The 23,689-nt window shown below is 38.6% G+C and overlaps 1 protein-coding gene across 2 annotated transcripts; it reads right to left on the reverse strand.

The window, feature by feature from the left end:
* Positions 1–538: 538 nt before the first annotated feature.
* Positions 539–23,425, reverse strand: LOC109477775 (UDP-glucuronic acid decarboxylase 1-like). 2 transcript variants are annotated; one of them, XM_019779162.1, is made up of 17 exons: positions 23,122–23,397; positions 17,698–17,740; positions 9,012–9,048; positions 8,458–8,501; positions 8,150–8,176; positions 6,763–6,826; positions 6,050–6,230; positions 5,688–5,752; positions 5,420–5,459; positions 5,175–5,234; positions 4,689–4,810; positions 4,401–4,520; positions 3,950–3,993; positions 3,683–3,743; positions 3,289–3,346; positions 2,905–3,005; positions 539–2,428 (listed from the first exon to the last, which is right to left on the reverse strand). In XM_019779162.1, exons 1-17 carry the CDS (start codon positions 23,204–23,206, stop codon positions 2,318–2,320), a joined length of 1,263 nt encoding a protein of 420 aa, XP_019634721.1. In that variant the 5' UTR covers positions 23,207–23,397; the 3' UTR covers positions 539–2,317. The 2 variants fall into 2 exon arrangements, with proteins under 2 accessions (XP_019634721.1, XP_019634722.1); XM_019779163.1 differs by lacking the exon at positions 8,150–8,176 and having other exon boundaries at positions 2,318–2,428; positions 23,122–23,425.
* Between the last annotated feature and the right edge of the window lie 264 nt (positions 23,426–23,689).

Below are 23,689 nucleotides of genomic sequence, written 5' to 3' on the forward strand. Positions count from 1 at the left end.
AGGATTCTTTACCACTGTGAAAATCAGTCCAATAGGAGCTCAGGATTCTTTATCACGATGAAAATCAGTCCAATAGGAGCTCGGGATTCTTTATCACGGTGAAAATCAGTCCAATAGGAGCTCGGGATTCTTTATCACGATGAAAATCAGGCCAATAGGAGCTCAGGATTCTTTAATTATCACTATGAAAATCAGTCCAATGGGAGCTCAGGATTCTTTAATTATTACTATGAAAATCAGTCCAATAGCAGGATTCTCTAGATATATCACAGGAACCAGTCATCACAGACTCCAACACTATGGTAACAGACAGTTCATAGTCTGACAATAGCACATATTCAGGTTCATGTTACCACAAATGAATAAATACCAATTCTCCTGACTTACAAATGTAGAGGATGTGATGGTCAAAAGGCCTCTAAAGGACTGACCAGTGGAAGGGCTGCTAGAAGCGTGATGAAGTCAGCGCCTTCTCTCGGCCTGGTCACTGTAGTAAAATTATGTAGGTCTTTTTAAACAAGTGATTCCACTCATGACATCATGTGTAAAACATTGTTGAAGTTCTTCTTTATTGAACATGTGTACAGGTCATACATAGATTTAGTTACCCTGTAACGTTAATTCTAAGTAAACAATTTTGATGTTCTGATGTGTTCCTAACCTTCTCTTTGCTGCCTAATCCTGTAATCAACAGAGAATTGGTGACCAAACAGCTACTTCTGTGTACTACAGGTTAAGAGGACTTTAAAGGATCTTAGTTCAAATCTATCACTCATATAAAGCATCTAATCCAAGAAAACTGTTACACATTTAGATCTGTAGACTCAATATAGAGTAAGTTTCTTTATTGCCTTTTTCCAAAAAAAAAAAAAGAAAAGCAAATTTTTAAGAATCAGGATTATGGACCTGCCACGGACCAATGAAATTTAAGGACACACAATTTAAGAAGCATTGAAAAGTCATATCAATTTACATGACAAAAAGGTAATACATCTGTATACTAGTAGCCTCTTGCATGTGTATGCCAGAGTATGAACTCTAATAGAATCAGTGATTCCACTGGTATTTTTGCTGATTCTACCCATAGAGATCCCACACACAGTCTTTATTGGTAGAGATCAAAATCAGAGTCTAAATTTAAAGACATCAGAATTTTCCACTTCGATTCATGTTGGATCAAGGAACTGACTTGAAATTTAGGATTTGTAAATGGAGACCCTAACATGTTTACTTAACAGCATCCTGATTGGACTGTCTGTTGACAAAGACTCGGGATCTCTGCTGGTAGAGTCAGCGATTGTTTACCCTGAAATATACTTAAGAATTTACGTAATATTTGTAACCATGTATTGCTTTTACAGATTCCCTTCATAGCTAGTCTTTTGTACATTAAAAGACAGAAACACATTGTATGAAGGCAGACCTTTTCAGAATTAACCGTAACAGAATTATACATTTCTTCATTTAAGGGACACAATAGTTTTGAAAAATAAGTAAAGACTTGATCTAATACTAGTAAATATCTGAGCGTTTGAGAAGCTACATGTATCGTCATCTAAGCTATTCTATGCACAACTGTGAGACTTCATTATATACATATTGTAAGGCTTGGAAAAATAATGTAAAGTGAACTTTTATCTTCTTGTGCAAGAGAATCGTTAAAGGCTTAAGTTTTTCACACCTACAATGTAAATTACATGTTGCAATAAAATCTTAGGAAAAAGTATCATATTTGTAAAGGACTGCACTGAATCTTTCAAACATAAATTAAGTTAAATTAGTAATAAGCTAGATCATATTGTCTTCTAACTGTGCATGTACAATGTACATGTAGTTTTGATGCTACCCAGCTTCTAAACCATGGTTACTGCACAACTATTTTAAGACTAGTAAGATTTTAAACATTTATAAGTTGGTAGATTTGTTCAAAATCATTGTCAACAAAGATACAGTAACCTTGAACCTGACAAACATCATAATTTGTCAACAATGTTTGCCCTTAATTTCTTTACACATAATGTACCCAAAACAGCTACCGGTGTATTTTGTTATAATCAAACTGCTACAGTGCTGACCATAAAACTATGAAAAACCTTACATCAGGAAGACGAATTTAACCTGGTTCAACGCAAAAATGGAACCTACAAAGTATCAGGACATACTACTAAGTAGTATGAAACTACAGAAATTACCAGTTAATAATGATAATTAGTTACAGTAAATATGCATGTGCTGAAGACTTGGGTTCCTATCCTGTATTGTATGTAGGTAAAAACTACTCCAGAGCGATATTGCATGGTTGTTTTTCCCAGGATGATCATACCAGTTTGTCGTCTGGTCTGAGAATCATTTTCTGGTTGTGAGAAGACTGGAAGAGCTCCTGGCGGAAGTACTCGATGGTCCTGTTTAGTCCTTCTATCATCGACACCTGGTGGCATGCACAGAAAAATCATGTCATTGACGTTCAAAGAGTAAAGTACTACATTTTCTAGTACATTTTCATTTGCACAAAACAATGATAAGACCCAAAACAGCAACGTTGCAGGAATTATCGTGCATATACAACTGATGACTTGTTTTTATCTATCAAGAATAAGTGGCAGTCAACTGTCAACAATGTTTAGACTTCTTGTAACCCTTGACCCACCATAATTGCAATGACTGTTACACATGTACATGAGTTGTAAGTTGTTTTGTCATTATAACAGAATTCATCACGGTTACTGCTGGATGTTTGGTCAATGTTGCTTCAGAATTTTTCTTTTCTATACAATATCTTTTCAGACAAAACGCTTAGAAACAGCAGTGTAGACAAACATGACTGTACACATACCCAGACCTCAGCCACCCAAACCAATACTTCTGTGCCTGGGAGTAATAAACAGAAGTAAGCAGCAGTTGTACCTTTGGTTGCCACCCCATGCCCATGGCCTTTGTGATGTCAGGTCTTCTCCGCTGGGGGTCATCTTCCTGCTCCTTTACGTGGACGATATCGCTTTTGCAACCTGATGAAACATACCAGCAAATTCAGTGGTAATTACGAAACACTCTAACAGCTCTATCTCAAACTTTGCCTGATATGTAACCATTCTAAAGGTTTACATGTACATGAGAAAAATTAAACTAACATGTTTTGATTGCACAATATAACAACTACATAAATTGTATGCCTGCAAAGCTGGTGTGTAATGCCGAAGGGCAGTTATACCGGCTATACAAAATCTGATACATACTAAAACAATAAAACTGACCAAGCTACATGTACTGTAAGACAATAAACCAACTCACCAACCAAGTTCTTGATTATTGTTGCAAACTCCAATATGGAGTGTTCTTCTGGATTACCCTGAAAAAGGAAATGGAAATATGATATAAACTTACATGTCATTATATAGTGAATTCCTTTTCTTAAATATTCTTTTGAGGTAAAATCTACATTACTTCTAGTACATGTAACTGCATCAAATCCTAACTTTAAAGTATTGTAAATTATGAAACTTTTCCTGTCATTTTATTTTTGCCTTCTTTGTACAAGTACTGAAGTACAGAATTTTTTCAACAGTGAATTCAAAATGCTGTGAAAACCTTCCTTTTTCTCCTACCTCAAAATAAAACCACCCCAAAAGTTTCACAACGTACATATGTACGGTATCTAAAGACAAAGAAATAAGAGTAGAGTTACCAGATTGACAGGTGTGGAAATGTTACTGTTCATCAGCATCACCAACCCATTCACCAGGTCACTGGGGGAGGCAGAAAGAAAAGTGTTCACAAACAAACAAACAAACAAACAAACAAACAAACAAATAAACAAACACCAAGAGTGACAAGGGTCTAAATAAGAATGGTTACTGGTACTAACGTCTGTACATGTAGGAGTTTCAACCATAGATTTGTTAATTTTACATGCTTAAAGTGGTTAGACTTCTGCCTAATATCAAGCACTCACCTGACATATTGGAATGATCTTGTCTGCTTCCCTGCCCCAAAAACCTTTAAGAATTGTATAGAATATATAAGCATGGTCATTTTCTTATGGCAGTACACAGTATTAACAAGACATCAGAGATTTTAGTCTCAGAAGTGTTTTGAGTTTTCGTGACCTTCAATTTCACAGACCCCCAGGAAGTGTTGGGGAACTGTGGAGGGGATTGTATGATGTAATTCAATCAGATTCAGATATTATACTGTGTGTCCCTCCCTGTCAATCAACTGTCAACATCATCTCCTACCCATCATGCAACTAAAAACACCATTTCAGGATAGACAGACAAACCCAAGATTCAGGGAACAGAACTCAATATATGTCTATACCCAGCAGTACATCAAATGGCATTAAATTTGTACATTTCCAAACCCCTTTTCATTATGACATGATAATCTAATTACTGTGTACTGACTGTGATTGGCTGGTCCTGCAGCGACTGTAAGATGAAGTTACTGACGACCCGGCCGTCACTCATGTGCATCCTGGGACCAAAGGTGTTGAATATTCTGGCCACTCTGACCTGCACATGCTCCTGGAAAAGTGGTACACAGCTTAAGTACCCTCTCTTGGTCACTGGGCCCGCACATATTCTATCCATATGTCATTTGAATGTTTCTTCAGAATTTGAACAGTTGCACTGATGTAGTAAATGTACTCAGTATGCAAATGTGTATGCATTGTACATGACTGCGTACTGTACCTGCTTGGCGTAAGCATATGACATTGTCTCAGCTACTCTTTTGCCTTCATCGTAGCAGGCCCGTGGACCGATGGGATTGACATGTCCCCAGTACTCCTCATTCTGGGGATGGACCTCTGGGTCTGAGGGAAGAAGAAAAAAAGATTTCAAAATGCATAATGTACAGTATTTATTGAGAACATATCCATCTACATGTAGAGTTGAAATGAGAAATCAGAGATTTCTGACTTCCAGGAAGGGGTTTTTGTGAGTGTATTACTAGTAACTACTGATTGTATGATGTAGTTTTTGAATGCCTCCACATACCACTCACTCACTCCCACCTGGATATACTGGGCATGGGGCCTATTACATGTACACGTACGTCACCTTCAGGCTTGACCTCCCTGACATAACAATCAACTGGCAAAAGCACTCCCCACCCACCATGAAACAAAAACTACATGTATATACATTGTAATACATCTTGAATTCATAACAGCTCACCTCCATACACCTCTGATGTTGAAGCCAGCAGAAATCTGCCATTGACTCTCTTTGCAAGACCTGAAACAAAGGCCAAAATGTTACACTTCACCTTGTATGCAGCAACAAAAAATAACAACCCTTCCAGGATTTTGTACCACAAGGTCATGTCATTTGTTCATTACAACTACAAATTTTCAAAATTGTCTGTAATTTATCTGATATAAAATGTAGAGAACACTAACATGTACATGGTGTTTGCTTACCCAACATATTCAGAGTTCCTATTGTGTTGGTCTTGATTGTCTGTAAGAGAAAAAAATAAAAGTGATAACAAAATGCACTGGTGCATAAAAATGCTAAGACTTAGAAGTCACATTTGAAGAGCCATTCTGTATAATTCAATCACCACATTTTCTACATCATTATGTGCTTACCTTGATGGGGTTGTACATGTATGTGTGCTTACATTGTACATGTACCTACATGTAGATGGGGTTGTACATGTACAAATGTACATGTATGTGTACTTACCTTGATGGGGTTGTACATGTAGTGTGGTGGTGAGGCGGGGGAGGCTAGGTGGTAGATCTGGTCCACTGGGAGGGAAAAACAAGGATAAGTATAAACAATTGTATTTCTTGGGTCCAAAATTTACATTTGGGTACAGTTTCTACCTTGTAAATGTAAAGACCACAGAGGATATAAAAAGTCCATCTGAAAACAGCTTGAAACCTGACTTCACAGGTATACTTGTCTAGCCGGAATTGTAGTCCAAGACCTTTTTAACCGAAGTTGCGAAAACTGCACTGAGCATACAGGTGTGGTTTAGTTTTTTAATCACTATATTGCACATACCTACACCATGGAAAAAGAAGGAGTTTACACACTCTTACCTTCAATATACAGTGGTTCTACCACATCATGGTTCAGCAGTTCAAAGTTCTCGTGTCCGAGCCAGTGTTCCACGTTTCTCTTCCTCCCGGTGAAGAAATTGTCCATCACGACTACTTCATGGCCGTCCATCATCAGACGGTCCACAAGGTGGGACCCTACAAACCCTGCACCCCCCGTTACCTGGGAAACCAGAAATGGTACATTCCTGTTAGTTCCAGTGTCTAAAAGGTGAGGGCCCACAAACCCTCCATCCTCTCTTACCTACATTGTAGGATACGCAGCCTAGGAAACTAGAAAATGGTACATTGCAGTTATGAAGCTAAAAGGCGAGAGCCCTACATCCCCCGTTACCTGGGAAACCAGAAAATGGTACATTCCTGTTATGAAGCAAACAGTACTTTTTGAAACAAAAACAATGTTAAAATCTAAGTTGGTGTTGACCATGATTGTTGTCAATAACTTTTTGGCAATGCCTCAGGGGGGAAGCATTTCCTACATCTCATTTACTACATTTCACATTTTCTACATATCTCATTTACTCAAAGGTGTATAACACATACATGTACAAAAAAGTCATTACAGATACAAATGTACCATATAATTTTATCAGGAACATATTCATGGAAGAGTGAACGACTAAATGAATTAATGAAAAATCTGCATATTCATTGTCTATTTGCTATACAATGATACAGTGTAACCTTTGACCTACCAGGATACGTTTCCTGTCCTTCTCCATGAGGAACTTGACCTTGGGATACTTGGAGTCCTCCGAGCTGTGGGTAAACAGGACAAGGTCAACAAAGGTCACAACCATCAAGCACTGAGAGGGGCAGACCATCTGAAATGATTTCCAGTTTCAGTCAGACTACAATCTGTGGCTTTAATTGTAACATCAGTTTAAAATTACATTTGGAAAATTTTTAATAAAAAAATGAATCTAATTCAGAAATGAAGACTCAGAAGAGGATGTCATCCATATAGTCAAATCAGCTGAAGTGTGATGAGAAGTTGGTTAGTCAGCCTCAATGTAGGACCCTTCCACCAATCCTGTAGACCTTATAATAATTATATAAACTCTCATATTGCATCTCATAAGCTATGACATTTATACCAATCTTCAAACTAATTCCATGTATGTATGGACAATAAGAGGAATTTAGTATGTCCCAGACAAGCATGCATAGCCATAAACATATATAACTACAGCTACAGTATGTTTGTCTTCACACAAAGCTGAGACAAATGCAAAGCAAATTCAAGTTCATTCAATGATTCAAATTTTCGGAACTCAGTCTTTGTACCTTAAATTTAATTGAACATTGAAAATATTTTGCTGCCATCTTTTCTATCAATTGCAATTTTGCATGAATATGCATGTACATGTACAAATATCTCATCAACAATTTTACAAACTGTAACTCAAACAGTCACACATTATTTCAACAGATATGCCTTTTATATTTTCCGGGCTTACTGCGAAATACCACTACTCCAAAATTAAACACATTAATTTTACAGTAAATAGACTGCAGTTCACTCAAAAGACTTGTTAGTCAGTTCAGAGACACAGAGTGAGACACAGGTGTAACTAAGAGTTCCATCTACAACAATGTACATGTAAGTTACAATGTATGTGCGTGACTAGGAAAATTATGAATGTTGTGTTTCCAGTTTCTGTCCTGATAAAAACAAGGATACTAGGGTCTGTAGGTAGGGACTTTTTCTCTAATTATTCTTAAGATTTCTTTTAACTAAAAAGTCCAACATATAAAGTTAAACAATGCAATGGGACTGTCTCAGGGACGTGCCATATTGTGGAAAATGCTTGACAAATGTGGAAAAACAATGCTACCTGATTTACTGCAGAAAAAAGGCTTTGAAAATGCATTAAATGACGTTTCAGAATTCAGAATTTTATACTATACAATTATTATCATAGCCTTACCAGCGGTCAATAAAGTTTGGTGGGTTATTGCTAGGGCCAGTAAGGTCAGAAACCAGAAACACAACATATTTTCCTAGATGGCCTTGTGAAAGTGAACAGTTTTTGACATCTGCTGAAACTATTGGCTTGTCAACAACAGAAAAAAATCTACCTGTGTGTTTCTGCTTTCGACATATCGCTGAAAATCAAATTAAGCGTCTCTTTAATAAATAATGATTGGTGTCATTGTCATTGTCAAGGTGTCATCAATTAAACTGTCGTCAAAAGCTAATTATGTTAATTAGATAACATACTAATAATGTGTCTTAAATTGCTAAAATGTGTGGATGAAACTTAGTAACAATGTCAAAAATTATAAAATAAAGAAAAAGAATAATGGCCATGCATGCTCAAACAACAGTTATGTAAAACTGTATAAATCTCATATGATAAAAAAATTGGATCTGTTGAGAAACTCACCCTTTCTCTAAGTTTCCTAGTCTTTTCTCCAATGGCTCTAAAGCCTAGAAGGAAGAAACAAGAAATCAGAATTTCAAAATCAACTTTCAAACTTCTGGGAGATTTGCAAGCGGCTCCCTGAATTCCCCCATATCTACCACTGATTCCTGCTGGCTCTCGGTTAGATTCACTTCACCCCATTTCCTTCCTCACAATGTCAGTCTGAGCTTCTGACCTCCTGTCATTCTGCCCCACCCATGTACTGTTGACCTACATGACTACTGTTCAAAAACCTCCTTGTATATAATTATGTACATTTTGTTTTGTATATGGTATACACAATACAAACATGTGAACATACATGTGCTATATTTGTGTATATTGCACTACCTACATGTAGATTCAATATCTCTTCCTAGTTAGCTAACTTACTTAGTACCTCAATCAATTGCTTTGCTAAGGAATATACATGTACTAGTAATGTGTATCTTTCAGCAAATTGACAGTATAATATTAAACATGCTGAGTTAAAACTCAAACATAAGTGCAATTGTACAACAACGTGAAGTCCTCACCTCTCTGATTTGGCTGCTGAGTTCCTCTCTGCGTAACCTACAGACAGGAAACAGCTATGAGTCATACATGCTGACGTGTGGGTATGTACATGTGTAATTACTTTAACTCGGGTCAGTGGGCTCAACATTTCAGTCTTCATTCAGATAACAGGGTTGGACAAGTTTTCAAAAATCCACTTGCCCCATTGGTCATTTTCACTTCCCAAACCAATTATGACTTACAATGTATGCATCCAAGGAAGAAATAAAAAACAAATTGCAAACATGTATGCATGTAGTGTATGGCTTATACATACATTTGTACATGTAATAGTACATATCCCAGTGTTACACAGGATTGGCCTTCACTACAACTGGTTGACCCTGAACCTTCTGACTTTGCTATAGACACAGTTATCTCACACTGACAATCTAGATTATCTATAATGAGAACAAGGCCCACAGTATATATCTTTTACAAGCCTTTGAACTGCATGTAATGCGTGTAATAAGTCAATGTGTGTGTGCTTAAGATTAAAAAAACAAACTACATTGTACATGATATAATTATTAAGAACTTTCTGAGATACTCTCTTGGGATATAAATACTTCAATTAAGTCCTTCTTTATACACATGTACTTCTAATAATTACTTCATGGTTTACCGGTATACCATGGGTATCACTGTCTCCATGGCAATAGTGGGTATGTTGTAATTGACAGTATGGTCTGAATTATAACTGTAGCCACAGTTCTAACCAGGTCACTTCATACCACATGTTCTGTCACATATGATGCATCTGTTTGGGACGCAGGCCAAGTTCAAAGCTGCAAACTTTGCCAGTTTATTTATCTTGCACCAACGGGGGACCCTGGGAGGTAACACAGAGGGGGAATCTGACACTGTTTCATGTCGGTTGATGTTTGAAGTGGAGCTGGCAAGTGGCAGGGAAAGAAGTTACTTTTTAATGGAAGATGAGAGATATATGAACCTGTACTTGAAAGCAACTCTGAAGACTTGATCCTGCCTTTGAGATCTAGACGTTCTGGTTCATGTTAGTAGAACATCGTGTGGGTGATAGTTTTTAATGACACACATGATGACTACCAGTAGCCACATCCCTATAAAATTTCACCCCATAACACAGGATTAGGAGTGAAATACATTGATTTTCCTAAGGTTGACAATCATGGAACAATCCATTTTTTTGAGTAGGGAGTGAAATATGCATAAGGATGGAGTAAAATATGTTGCATTTGCTTGCAAGTGTGGCTTTCAACATGTCCTTATACTTTTCACATACTGTAGAAACAGCTATGCTTAACCTTATCACTGCTGTCTAACCCTGTAACTAATATAGAATCGGTAGCTAATGCTTATAATAATTATACATATTAAATATACATTGTCAATTCGAACAACATTGACAGGAAAATAATGCTTGCAGCTTTTGAGATGCAAGAAAGATGATAATCATGCCATTAGTTTGAAAAAAAAAGAAGAGATCTTTTCTTGATTAAGCTTATTATTTAACTTGGCATGCACCTGGCAGTAGTGTCCCTTTTGGCAGCAGTGTCCAGTATCTCACCATGGTGATGGTTTGTTTGGAGCCACTGTTGTTGCCAAACCCTTCCTGTTTCTTTGGGGCAACTTTAACGACGGGGCTGACATTACAGAGATTGTATTGGACCACTAAGCAGTTTAAACAGAATAAAACTTCAGCAAAGTCCAATCCAGTACTAAAAGAAGAATATACAGCACAAGTTGTATACAGGAATCTATTCCTGCATATACTGTAAATCATGAAGCTTTCACAACACTTGGTTTTACTATGTGGTTAAAGTTTTTTTTTCCTGGGAAAGCAATTAAAGAGGTTTTGGCTGTGCTCGAAATTCAGTAGCACAGGTACAAATGTACAAGCAAGGAAGACATATTTGTGGTGTTATGAGTTTGCAACAAAAAAAGCACCGCAAAAGTATCACGAATAACAGTAGTTGAAGGGGTCAAAGTGAAGAATCAAATACAACCTTTACAAATGAGTTGGGAAGCAGGCCTACATGACAATACAGAAATTTTAAGCATCAGCAAGTATTTCTTACAATCAAGTGTAAATAAACTGTTGAAAACCAATAAAACCAGCAGCGATGATTGAAATGGATGTCCAGGTAAAGCTCCTATCAGTCTTGGATTGGTTCTGCCTTGTCAAAAGTTTTCTTTAGCTTCTGACAACAAGTTTTGGTAGTAACCCGAGCATGATTGTAGCCAAATAGGGGCTTGAAGGATTAAATCAACTGGTGTGGCTTGTGTATGTACTGTAAATATACAATGTACAAGTCATGTATTTGTGCCATACACATTAATTTAAAGTTCGATTGAAATATTACATTAAAAAAGACATCTTGGATTACTTTTGGAGCTTGGATCAATGGCGATCATGCATATGAATTCTGATACAATACGGACAACTAGTCTGCATACTCAATGTATTGTATATTACAGTCTATTTTTTTCAGCAATTACTATAATATTTTAAGTCTTATCAAATTACCATAAATTCTTTATAAACTTACAAAGTCTTTCCACAGTTTCTACCTTCTTTCCTTTATACAATGCAGTTTAAATTTCTTTCACAGGCACATATGTAAGTTGCAAAGCAGTTTAAGCTTGCTAATCCAAATACATAATCTGGATATATGATACCAGATTACAAGGCCAAACAGCTGGTACTGTCTTTACCATTGATAATCATATCAATCTAATCTGAGAATTAACAAAAGCAAGTTAGATACAAAGTGATTTAGTGATAGTAACAAGTCAGACAGTGTCAGTATCACTTAAAAAGTAGCAAACTTTAAGTTAATGAAATCTAGACAAGCTCAAGTCTTATTGTAAGTGTTTTTACAGGTGTTCTGAGTGATTGGGTTAGACAGCTGAAGAAGACTAAATGATCCCAGCGAATATTTCTGTGAATCCAATTTTCCTGAGTTGGGAAAAAATAAAATATCCCACAATTGAATGTAACTTATACCAACTCAGATGAAATTTTACGATTATTTTTACACTAAGTGCAATGCAAGTATGGTAGCTGTACTCTTTGTAAGGAGTCAAAAATGATTTTGAAAAACAAATTAAAGCACTCTCTCTTCAGTTCCTTGGATAAAAGTTTTTCGGGAGACGTTCCTCTGACTTACCTTAGCTCATACCCATCCTCGAACAGTATCCTGTAGTATTTATTCTTGTCGTCCGCGTGCCATCCCCGGTACAAGTTTGCCAGCGAGTCCCAGTTCAGCACCAGGCCGGTGATGCAGCCAAACATCCACAGACCAACAAACACCTTCACCAGAAGCATGTTACTACTAAATGGTGAAAACTCCGCTCAAAGACACGCTCATGGTTCCACAGGTGGGGCAACCGGAGAAATAGAACTTAGAAGCAGCCAGTCGAGGTCCACCTGTACTGTAGGGTTTGTCTGTAACGTAACAGTCGCTGAGTTACAGCGAGCGGCAGGCCATGTGACTGTGGGCCGGGTGCCGACAAGCAGGATGGCAAATCACAACCACGCACCCCTGGACCCCAGTAGGGAACCGGCCGGCCAATTATTGGTGGCCGTCTGCAAGCTTGTACCTTACAGGAGGGGCTGCATGGGGGGATCCTGGCAACAAATGCAACCTTAACAGACAGGCCAACAAATCACATAACCACCCAGAGACCCTTAGTGGGGGAACGGCTGGCAAAGTATTGGTGGCTGTCTGCAAGATTTTTCCTTACACGAGGGTCTGCATGGGGGATCCTGACAAAAAATCGAACAGGCAGGCTAGCAAATGAAAACCACGCACCCATGGACCTCAGTGGGTGTCTTACTGGGGGAGCAAATTAATATTGGTACATGTAGCTGTCTGCAAGCTTATGCCTTACATGAGGGTCCACATGGGGGATCCGCTGGGCAATGCTTAACAGGAAATTGACTTGTCATCGCACAAAGATTTTGCGGTGCCTAGCTCCAGGGAAAACTATTCTGCAAACAGTGACACAACCAAATGCTAGATGTGTGGTGAGCTTTTGGACAATCTGTCATTCCACTTAGTGAGGTGAACTTCCATTTGGTTCAGTTAAAGTGGAGATGACATTGAAGTAAAAAATGTATTCGAAAAGGTTTCCCATCCATTGACATGAAAAATTAGCTAAATGATGCTTAACGATGAATTCAGGATAACTTATAACATACTACATAGAATCAAAGCAACCAGTTCGCGAAAAATTCAAACAGTGTTAAACGTTGAATTACAATTAACGATGAAGACTTAAGATACATGTAGCTTGCTATGTGCTTCACAGAAAAAGGCATGCACTGATGCAGATAGACCCTCACACGTGTTGACCATCTGGAGACAGGGTACCCCTTTGCCAGTTACACATACATGTAGATAGTCCCCTATCTAACCCTGGGTGGGGCCTTCACTCTTCACTCTTCACTTCCTTACTAGTAGGCACTACAACTGTTTGGTCAACATTTTGCTACATCACTACATGCCTTTTTTGGAAGGTGTAATCAGGCTTTTTTGGTCTCCAAGACTCCATAATCCATAGGCAGCCTCCCAAAAAATCAATGTAATTCGTAATAGTACATTAGCCGCAAAACGTTAAGTCATTAATAATATCAACTCTGAGAATTTAATACAATTCGTAATCGGTGGTGACAATTTTGCATAACTCGTAATCACTACCCCCCCATGCAGGCCCTCAATTAGGAATTTTCCCAGGAATTGTGAGTGACATCAAGGAGGGCTTCTTTTTGAACCTCCTTGGTGACAGCCTTGGGTCTGAGAGATGGCTCTAACAATAATATTTGTTTAAAAGATTTCCCTAAGGACACATACATCACTCAATAAGCTCCTACAAAAGGTCTGTCCTGCCAATTCTCAGTAACTTTTGTGGTTCAATCAAATGCAAACAAGAATATACAGACACCATCATTCTTACTGAGTTAGAAGGAGGTGGAAATGGATAGAACACAAATGACAATTAATAAGAATAGCACTCAGTATAACACCTGTAGGGAAGAGAAAATCCTAAGATCACTCGGTGAATAATAGTTGCAAAAGTGCTGAAGAGCTTCAACCACACTTGGGATGGTATCCAGAGAATAGCCCAGGATAGAAGGAACTTTTGTTGCTGCCCTACATGTATGCTGTGACTATCCCAAAAGTAAAATGTACATGGAACTGCATTGAAACAAAAAAGATTTCAACAAACTCTCGCGAAGGCTGATTAAGTTCAATGCTTGTCTGTATCATCAAGGCTGCTACATTTGCCTGAGACTTAAACAAAATTCCAGGCTTCCAGGCATAAACTTGACCCAGGTTTGAACTTGGTCGGGGCGGAATTCTACAAACATTCTGCCAACGATAAATCATGTGTGTAGACGGGTAAGTTCGGAGGGTTGAAACACACCAGATGTGGAAGGTCAGCTAAGGATGGCTTTTTCACAAGTGATTGCATAAAGTTATGGCATTTCAGGTAACAGATGTACCTTAAAGCTCCTTTTGTATGTACAGTTTTATATTGCTAAGTTGTGTGTTTGGGGATCTGTCTGGATAGAGTACGTGTAGGTTGACAGCACATGGGTGGCCTGGGGAAGATTGACAGGCAGAACCACAGGAGGTCAAAGGTCTCTTAATCTGGGAGGAGGAGCCAGAAAGAATTTTTAGAGGTTGACATGGGGGAATTCGGGTAGGCATTTATTGCATAAAATAATATAAATATGATAAGAAATTGGAGGTTTATTATTAAGTCTGAAATTTCTGATTTCTTTTCTGAGTTTTTTTTTGTTATTAATATTGTCAGAAAACAAGACTGAATTCATGACTTGTACAATATACATGCATGTATGTTGGGGGAATCTGCAAAAGTTGACGACATATAGAAATTAGAACTTACAATGTAGTAACACCTTAATATTTTGAAAGATTTTCACTGTTTGACATCTGAAATGAGTCCGACATGTATGAGGACCATTTACCTCTGCAAGGTAGCTGATACACCTAATAATTTACCATCACTGAACTAGGGGGCACTTTAGACTGACGACGGTTAAATAGTCGTACGAATGTTTATCGTCAAGATGTTGCCTGCGACGGTATTTTACAACCGTCTAAAGACGATCAAAATAGTCGCACGACGGTAATTCCTATCGTGCGATCCTTCAGCGGGGGGTCCGAGGAGGATTTTCCACCATCTAAAGTGAACCGTCGCCGGCGAAGGAAGTGGGAGGTCATTGGCCTTATGCAAATAAGCCTGCAAGCGTTATTTTATGTCCAAGCACATCGCCAGTATCATTAAATGCCATCAAACCAAAAACTTTATATCGTCATACGTGTCTAGTACAATCCCCAGCCACCAATCGCTACTTCTCCGGTACGAACCGATCTGCCGATCCACATTTCCCGGCCAATATAGCCAGGCCGACGGCAGCACTGAACGGCGGGTTCAAACCCGGAGTATATTGCCCCGCTTGGTACATGTGCCTCATACCCCTCCTTTGCTGGGCACAAACTAGGAGTTAAAAGTAGATTAAAAACAATCTTCTGCAGCATGCCGAAAAAAAGGGGTTCTCTCGCCATTTTGAATTGGCGCGCGGCGTGCCCTCCTGCGCTGCGGGTGTCCGTCACACTTCCTGGTCATGTGTCTAAAGTCAGCCGTCGCCCACAACGATTGTCGTGCCTTCGTATACTGTCGTCAGTCTAAAGTTGGCCTTAGACGAAATGCTACCTCCCTAGCTATACCAGTACACTCTAACACAAACATACATCATCTGGATGGGATTACAGTGTCTAGCAGCTGAAGACTTGCAGAGGAGTCACCTGATACATTAGTACTGCCAGATAGTTTCATCAGTGAAGAAAGGATAGAAGACAGAACTTGCTGAACCAGGAGGCCCTGGTTCGATCCCGACGGGCAGGGCTTCAAATATATTTTTCTGTATTATACCTGTACTGGTGTAAGTAACATTGAAAATGCAGCGCTAGCCTTACGCCAGATAGACAGATTTCACCTGCATCACTCAGAATTCATCCTCCTTCGCAGGGCTAAAATCCTCCGGTTCCCTTCCGGTTTTAGCCCTGCTATTTACCGCTGACAGTTTGACTTCTGGTGACGTCACTTATAAATAATTCATGAGCTTGCCTTATTTGGCACAAACCAATCAGATGTCGGGGGGCTTGCCCTAACTCTGTCTCGGCTTTGGCCAGGGCTTTGGCCGCTGCTGGGAAGCCCATATAGCACAGGCTCTTCCCTCCTCCTGTCCGCACACTCAGAAAAACGTCTCTGCCATCAAGCAGCGCCCGTAGCATCGACTGCTGATGCTCACGAAGCCGCTCGACTCCAAATAAATCTTGCACGGCTCGCACGAAACTTCTAGTATTGTAATAGCCGCCATCTTGGCCTGTCCCAACATGTAACCTGATTGGCTAATAGGTTCCCAGCGACCTTTGCGGTTTTTGCGCAAAGCTCGGTGCGCAAATTCTCTGATTGGCTGACAGCAGTTTTTCGGTGACGTCACCAAAAGTCAAACTGTCAGCGGTAAATAGCAGGGCTAAAACCCGAAGGAACGAACCGGAGGATTTTAGCCCTGCGAAGGAGGATGTCAGAATTCAGAAAGTATGGATCATACTAAAAATGTTCAGAAACCTCTGATATTTCTTTCATACATCATAGCTTCATAGGCAGTAACACTCATTGTCAATGCACTAAAAAACAATCAACAATCATACACCTACATGTAAATACACTTTACTTATAAACCCAGCACATGGACCAGTGCAGGTTAGGTGCAGGTAGACATCAGAAATACCTGCACAGCTCCAATTTTACCTGCAATAACATGCATTATGCAGGTGTTACCAGCATTTCGATCCCAGAAATCATGCAGACGACACCCCATGTGCATACAATATAGTCTACCCAGTGTACAGTATATACATGTGTATACAGTCATTGATGAATGATCCCGATATTAAAAGACCTACCTGCCTTAATGCTATATGCATGAACAATTCAACATGTGCAAAATACATTGTACCTTGCTAGCATATACATGTAACTGTACTTTACAACAGAAACGTCAAGCATACCACACATGTACATGTTCAGGCCCAGGTTTAACACACAACCTTCCAACTGGGAAAGGAGTTTATATTCGAGCCCTTGTGAAAAATCAGAACGTTACCTGAAGTCAGCTGTTCCGCTTGGGGTTAGAATGTGACCTTCTACAAGGTCATATGCACTCTGTCTAATGGGAAAACCATGCCAGACTGGAGGGGACCAACTCAAAACTTATATGTTGGTAAAAAAAAAATACCAGGGACCAACTCACAACTTAGATGTTCATGGGGAAAAAATACCAGGGGACAACTCAAAGCTTAGATGTAGATGGTAAAAAAAAGTACAAGGGGACCGACTCAAAACTTTTACGTACATGTAGATGGTGAAAAAAAAACAAACTTTGTGGTAAAAAAATACAAGGGGACCAACTTAAAACTTAGATGGTGATGGTGAAAAAATGTGGTACAAGGGGACCAACTCAAAACTTGGTGATCATTATGAACTCAGAGGGTGATCATTAAGAACATGTTGACTTTTAAATGTGACAATGAAATAAGTATTCTGTGCCAAGTTGGTCTATGTAAATTGTTCAATACACCTCCTTACCTCTCCATGTCATCTTTGGTGATCCCAGCCCTCCCCCATGTAACTGAAACACACAATAAAAGATCACAGTTTTATATTGAATGTACATGTATAAGGTTTTCATATATTACATAAAGGTAAACTTATGCATGATGCTTGTCTTAAAATCTACTGGTACATGTATCTTTATATATTATTTTGGCTAGTGGCACATTTGAAAACTGTTACATATTCACTTGTACATGTACATATGGGGACATCTTGTGTGTAGTAGCAGAACTGCACCATATGCATTTTGAACTGTACCACTGCACCCCCTAGCATGTGGATAGTGAAGTGCAGTTGGGTCAGCTATACTGGACTGAAAAGAGAGCTTTCTTTCATTACCTACAAACACAATACTGAAATTTAACAGGGTATCAGGAAGTTTCTTTTTTGTTAGACCCAAAGCCTTGGCCTTCCCTCCCTGACACTTGTCTTGAAAATTCCATTTTTCCATTTTCATGTAGCAAGCAACTGTAAAACATACATGTTGGCTGTTTTTCTTCAAAGGGCATTTGGTTAGGTACATGTATACCTTAAAAAGAGTTGTGTTGATCCTTGCACCTTTCTGGAAGAGCTCAAAAACACATTACACTCTTGTTTACAAGAAGATACAGAAATTGAAATTGAAAACATGGATTCTAGTGACTAGGCTGGCGGACACACGATTACATTCTATGCATTCCTGGCATTAGACATTCCATGACTTTCTTTGGTTGAAACTTTGAAACTCTTCACTCTACCCAGGTGTAAAATGGAACCTGACTTCAGTTGGGGGGGTAAAAGGCAGTGGAAGGAGAGGGATGGGCTCTGCCTTCCAACACCCTGCCCTAGACACAGTGGATTAACAACCCCTTTAGCTACACAGCCTAAAAAAGGGCAATGGGACCTCCACCTTTAGTAGTACCCTATTATCTGACTGTACAGATGAAATTGATTTTACACACCCTTGACAGGTTGCCTTGAACATGTTTATACTGGTAGAACAAACCTTGGTGTAGAGCTGGGTTAAAAATGTAGCCCAAGCCCAAGGTCAAGTCAAGTATGTGACCTTTACTCCAGGGGTTCCACAGTGATGCACTTGAACCACAGGGACCGGGAAACAGGAGGTGTTTATGAGATTATCCGACTGGGGGATTACAGGGGAGGGTCGTCAGGACACTGTCAGTGTATCACGCAATGCCCTGCACAGGTCACGGCTTCAGATTAAGTGGTTTGCCATGTTTTTTTTTATGTGCCTTTCATGAAATCTGCTTTAATATAATAATAGTCTTTCAACATTGATACGGAAGTTGGAACATGTGGATAGATGCTTTTGACATACATCATGTACATGTATAGTGGCTTTTCGAGCACATCTGACCAAGGATTGAACCTCGATACTTAACCAAGTTGTAAACAAATGCTAGACAGAATCTAATTAAAGATCACAGTTGAAATTCTATACATTTGTGGGATTCACTAATGTAACAATTGTATTATGTACAGATTTGTTTATTTGTATTTACGATCTGCTATGAGTTCACTTATTTGTTCACCATTATTGTATATAGCCTACCTTTATTTGCGTTCATATTTTGTTTGGATTCTGTTACCTGTACCTTTGATCGTCTTTTGTTTATGTATAAATAATTTATTGAATCGGTGTCGTATAAGCCCACACGGGCTGGGCGCGGGATAGCGCACGACACGGAAATAAAGTATCATTCATTCATTCATTCATTGTATTTTTACCCTGGAATATTGTTGTGCATGATGTATGTACTAGTAAGTGAGCAAAAAAATGTCCGCAGACTTAGCCATATCATAGAACTTATAAGGTACACGTACTTGTACATATACTTGTACATATGCTCACGTGACCTTGAACTTAAGTAATACTGGACAGGAAATACCTGCATTACATGTTCAATTTCTCAGTGCCCCCTCCCCACACGTACAGGCATCCTTCTTGAATGTTCTCTTCTGAGGTTACTACAACTTAGTACAAGGCTTACGTGACCAGTGTGGTGGGACCCTAGCCTCCCCTCTTGGCAAAGAATGTCTGTCAGTCTTTGAGAAGTTGTAAACATGCCGCAAACGTTTTGCATCAACCCTACAAGTTATGCGGTGTATCGCTAATTTGTTCCAGAACGTTGCCAAGATGATACATTCTAACCTCAAGGCTCAGTATTTGGGAAGTAAATTAAAGCTTCATTAGGTAACAAAGTGGTAATATACTTAGTATAGTCTATAGGTGGTCTCTCATTGTACTAGTGGCATTCAGAAGAATTTTAAATGATTGAATTGTTGATTGTTACAGACAACTGCACGCTTCTCCAACATAAACACTGTCTGGCTGTAACTCATGTTGCATGGATCTACTCCAGGGCATTCTTTGGGCTTAAATCCAAATTATTATGAATTGAGCAAGTAATTGTAAAGAAAGCAGCAATCTGATCTAATATTGATTGGTCTTCTTCCAGATTGCCTGCTCCAGATTGCATCCTGGGTAATACTGTTGCATTCTGGATAACAAAGTTTTCATGATATAGCAATCATATACATGTACACTAGTACGTAGTCTCCTAGCTCAAATGTTGTTTGAGTTTGTTCCAAACTGTTTGCTCCAGGTTGCATGCTGGGTAATACTGTTGCATTGTGGATACCAATGTTTTCATATCCAAAGAGCTAGAGAAGATCTTTTTATTGCAGGAAAAATTAATACAGAATTTTAAGATTACAGAAAGTCAAAAGAATGTGAATGTCAGACTTAACAGACAAAGTCAGACAAAACAACATGAACACGTACAAATGTATCTAATGAGTTTTTCATGACCTTGAAGTTCACAGATCACCAGGAAGTGTTTTGGGTTTTTGTGAATGTATTGGAACTCTGGAGGGGATTATATGAACTTAACTATGATGTAATTTAATCACTTACTGAATTCCGAATTTCCAATGATTGATGGTTGAAGTCTCTCTCATTTGTTGCTACTATAATTGTGATAAATCATAAATGCACTAGACTGACATGTACATTTGTAACTTGCATGCTTAATATACAGTGCATGTTAGCTCCGGTAACTTTACCTTCTAAACACACCAAGCCTGTTACCAATTAGAATGAAAACATTGTAGGACATGAAAAGATCAGTCAAAACAAACTTTACAAGTTCTTCCCCCTTACAAAGGCCGATATGTCATAGACAAAATATTTGGTATGAGCAAACTAACAAGGTTTAATATACCTCCTTTAAATGTTAGACAGGATACATGAAAATCATTTTACATGCTTACATGTATGGATGTACTATCACTGAATCAAACTTCCTAGGAAATTTGGAAATTGTATCTGTCAGAAATGTAACTTAACGATAGCTGTGGTTGCTGCTACTGTGGAAGTTTGACACGGTACGTAAATTAATTTGGGGTCTCTAATTCCAGTCAGGTTGAGGATTAAGACTCCAGACATTTTCTGGGAAACAGCCCAAACCAAAACACAGGCCACCTACCCAGTCTGGATCTCTGTAACCCCGGGACATTGGCAACAGTTTCACAACAGTATCACACTCACTCACAGCCCAGTTTGTTGACAACATTTCCTTTCTTTCATCTTAGCAGATTATAATCGAGTATCAAGGTGTACATAAAGATATTTTCTTGTCAATGCTACAGTTGCATTATTGTATATATATAAGCTATTGAAAAAGTAATCACATTTTGGTTAATTTTTTGGATGGACAAAGCTTTACCCTACTAAGTATGTTTGTCGTTAACAAAGAATATTACTATATACAAAGTTGTACAAACTATCATTTTAACTGGCAAGTGGGTTCAAAATCAAATCCTTGACAAAGAAAAATACAGAAAAACAATGCAGCAGTCCAAAACAGAATTCGCACTCCAATTTTTCATATGTCATACTTTGGCTCTGATGATGTTTGGTACAGGTGTTCTGGTCCATGTGATAACTACCAATCACATGTACGATAGGCTTCCAAAAGTTCCCTTGTACAGTTACTAATATATCAAACATTACAAAGGCATGAGGCCAACCGCAGCCAGGGATTATTTGACAATGACGCTCGCTTTTTCTGCCACAACCTTGAGTTGTTGCCAAAAACCACAGATCATGTAGGAAATTTGTGTATGAAGGTTGGCAGTCTGGAAAGCCTGACCTACATTCAAACTTTCATCAAAGGAAAGACTTTCCAGAATGTGGTGCATTCAATACTGCTGGGAAAAAGGCACTGGTATTGGTGCCAAAAGTTGCGCATGGAAGCATTCATGTGCTTAGGAAAAATATTTTTAAATGTGTGAAGAAACGTAGATACTGTAAATCACTTTTCGCGGGAAAAAAAGTTTGCGGTCTGAGAAAAATGGACATGTTCGCGAGAACTACATGTATTTGTTCGCGGTGGCAGCAGGTGCAGAAAAAAGATGGCGAATTATTTGTTCACGATAATGATGAGTTCTCAGTACAGAAGTGACCACGAAAAACGCAAATATAGAAATCTACCACAAAAAAATTGTAATTTATAGTATGCATATTCTGCATTTTTAAGTATGTTGTGTATGCATATAACTGTTGTTTGAGCATATCTTGTTAACTCTTGAAATACTTAAATTGGCCTGCTGGCTGCTTTTCATTGAGGTCAGGAGGGTCAGGGTCAGGCAAAATGTAACAGGATATGTTATTATGTACATGTACGCTGAAGCTTACATGATTACAATTATACTGTTACATGTCCTAACAAATCCATAAACATATACAAGTAGTTGTAAATAACTCCATATATCCTTACACATATCCTGTATTACAAAAACACATAAACGTTACAAGCTAAGGAAATGAATGTTGTACTTTATAACGTTAGCTGTGTAAACACAACATTGCAAATTGCCAATGCACAAGAAAAAACTAATTGTAACGATAATTTGAACTGATCAAGGAAGGAGATTTAACCTCCTTCAACTGAATAGTAATAATATTCTGTAAAACTATGAAACTATCCACAGTGTAAACATAATAAACTTGTTTACAACTTGTACATCGATGGTTAATAAAAACAAATTATCGTGACAAATTATGTGCAAAAAATATTACTATAGTGATAATTTGAACTGTTCCCAGTTTGGAGAAAAGCAGCTTGCTTCACAAAGACTATAATTAGCATGAGAAAACAGACGTCTTTGCTTTACTGGAACACTTTTAGATGATGTAAGTTTGACCAGCTGGTAACTTTCCCGCGAATGTCAACACTGTAGTATAACCAGGAAATCGACCATTTTTCTAGCATACAAAAATTGTGATAAGAACATAATTTTAGCATAAAAAACGAGACACGGCTAATTAAATTTCCTACCTATAAGAAACCAAGAAGAAACTGATATTAGTGGGATGAAAATAAGAGATCTTACCGACAATAGCGGCCACTAGGATCGCCAGGATGAAAACATATTTCGTCTTACGGGACATTATGGCCCACCAGCCGAAAACAGGCATGAGCGCGCGCGGTATCCGCTTCACCGTGCACGGTAGGGGCTTTTTTTAGATCTTAGCTAGCCTGTCGGAGCTCATCTAGGCTCTGTACAAGGGCGCAACATCTGGGAGACCCCGTAAAACAACTCCACCTTGGCGGAAAGTTGAAAACAAATTCGCTTCGCTTTTTCACTTGGCCGCCAACTTCCGGAGAGGAGACCCCACTGTGACATTGTGACTCCATGGACCAGCCGATATAGAAAAAGGGGTGAAAATATATTTTTAAATTACAAAATACATTTTAGAATCTCGCTACGATAGTTATAATGACCTAACACAAATCTAGTATTACTATTGACATAATATAAAGCTATTACATCGATATATCTGTCATATTGACCTCAGATATATGGGGTTTTGAAATATTTTTTTTCAATTTACGTCCCCAATTTCAAGATAGTATAGCCTCTATTGACCTGCAACTGCTGACCTTTTCCGTGATGATAT

This window comes from Branchiostoma belcheri, unplaced genomic scaffold (assembly GCF_001625305.1).
Source record: "Branchiostoma belcheri isolate BF01 breed outbred unplaced genomic scaffold, Haploidv18h27 scaffold41, whole genome shotgun sequence".
Classification (NCBI taxonomy): Eukaryota; Metazoa; Chordata; class Leptocardii; order Amphioxiformes; family Branchiostomatidae; genus Branchiostoma; species Branchiostoma belcheri.

Coding starts and splice junctions, on each gene's coding strand:
- LOC109477775 (XM_019779162.1), bottom strand. CDS start 23,206: ATGCCTGTTTTCGGCTGGTGGGCCATAATGTCCCGTAAGACGAAATAT. Junction 6,231..6,762: donor AGGACAGGAAACGTATCCTG/GTAGGTCAAAGG, acceptor CTGGTTTCCCAG/GTAACGGGGGGTGCAGGGTT. Junction 5,753..6,049: donor AGAACCACTGTATATTGAAG/GTAAGAGTGTGT, acceptor TTTCCCTCCCAG/TGGACCAGATCTACCACCTA.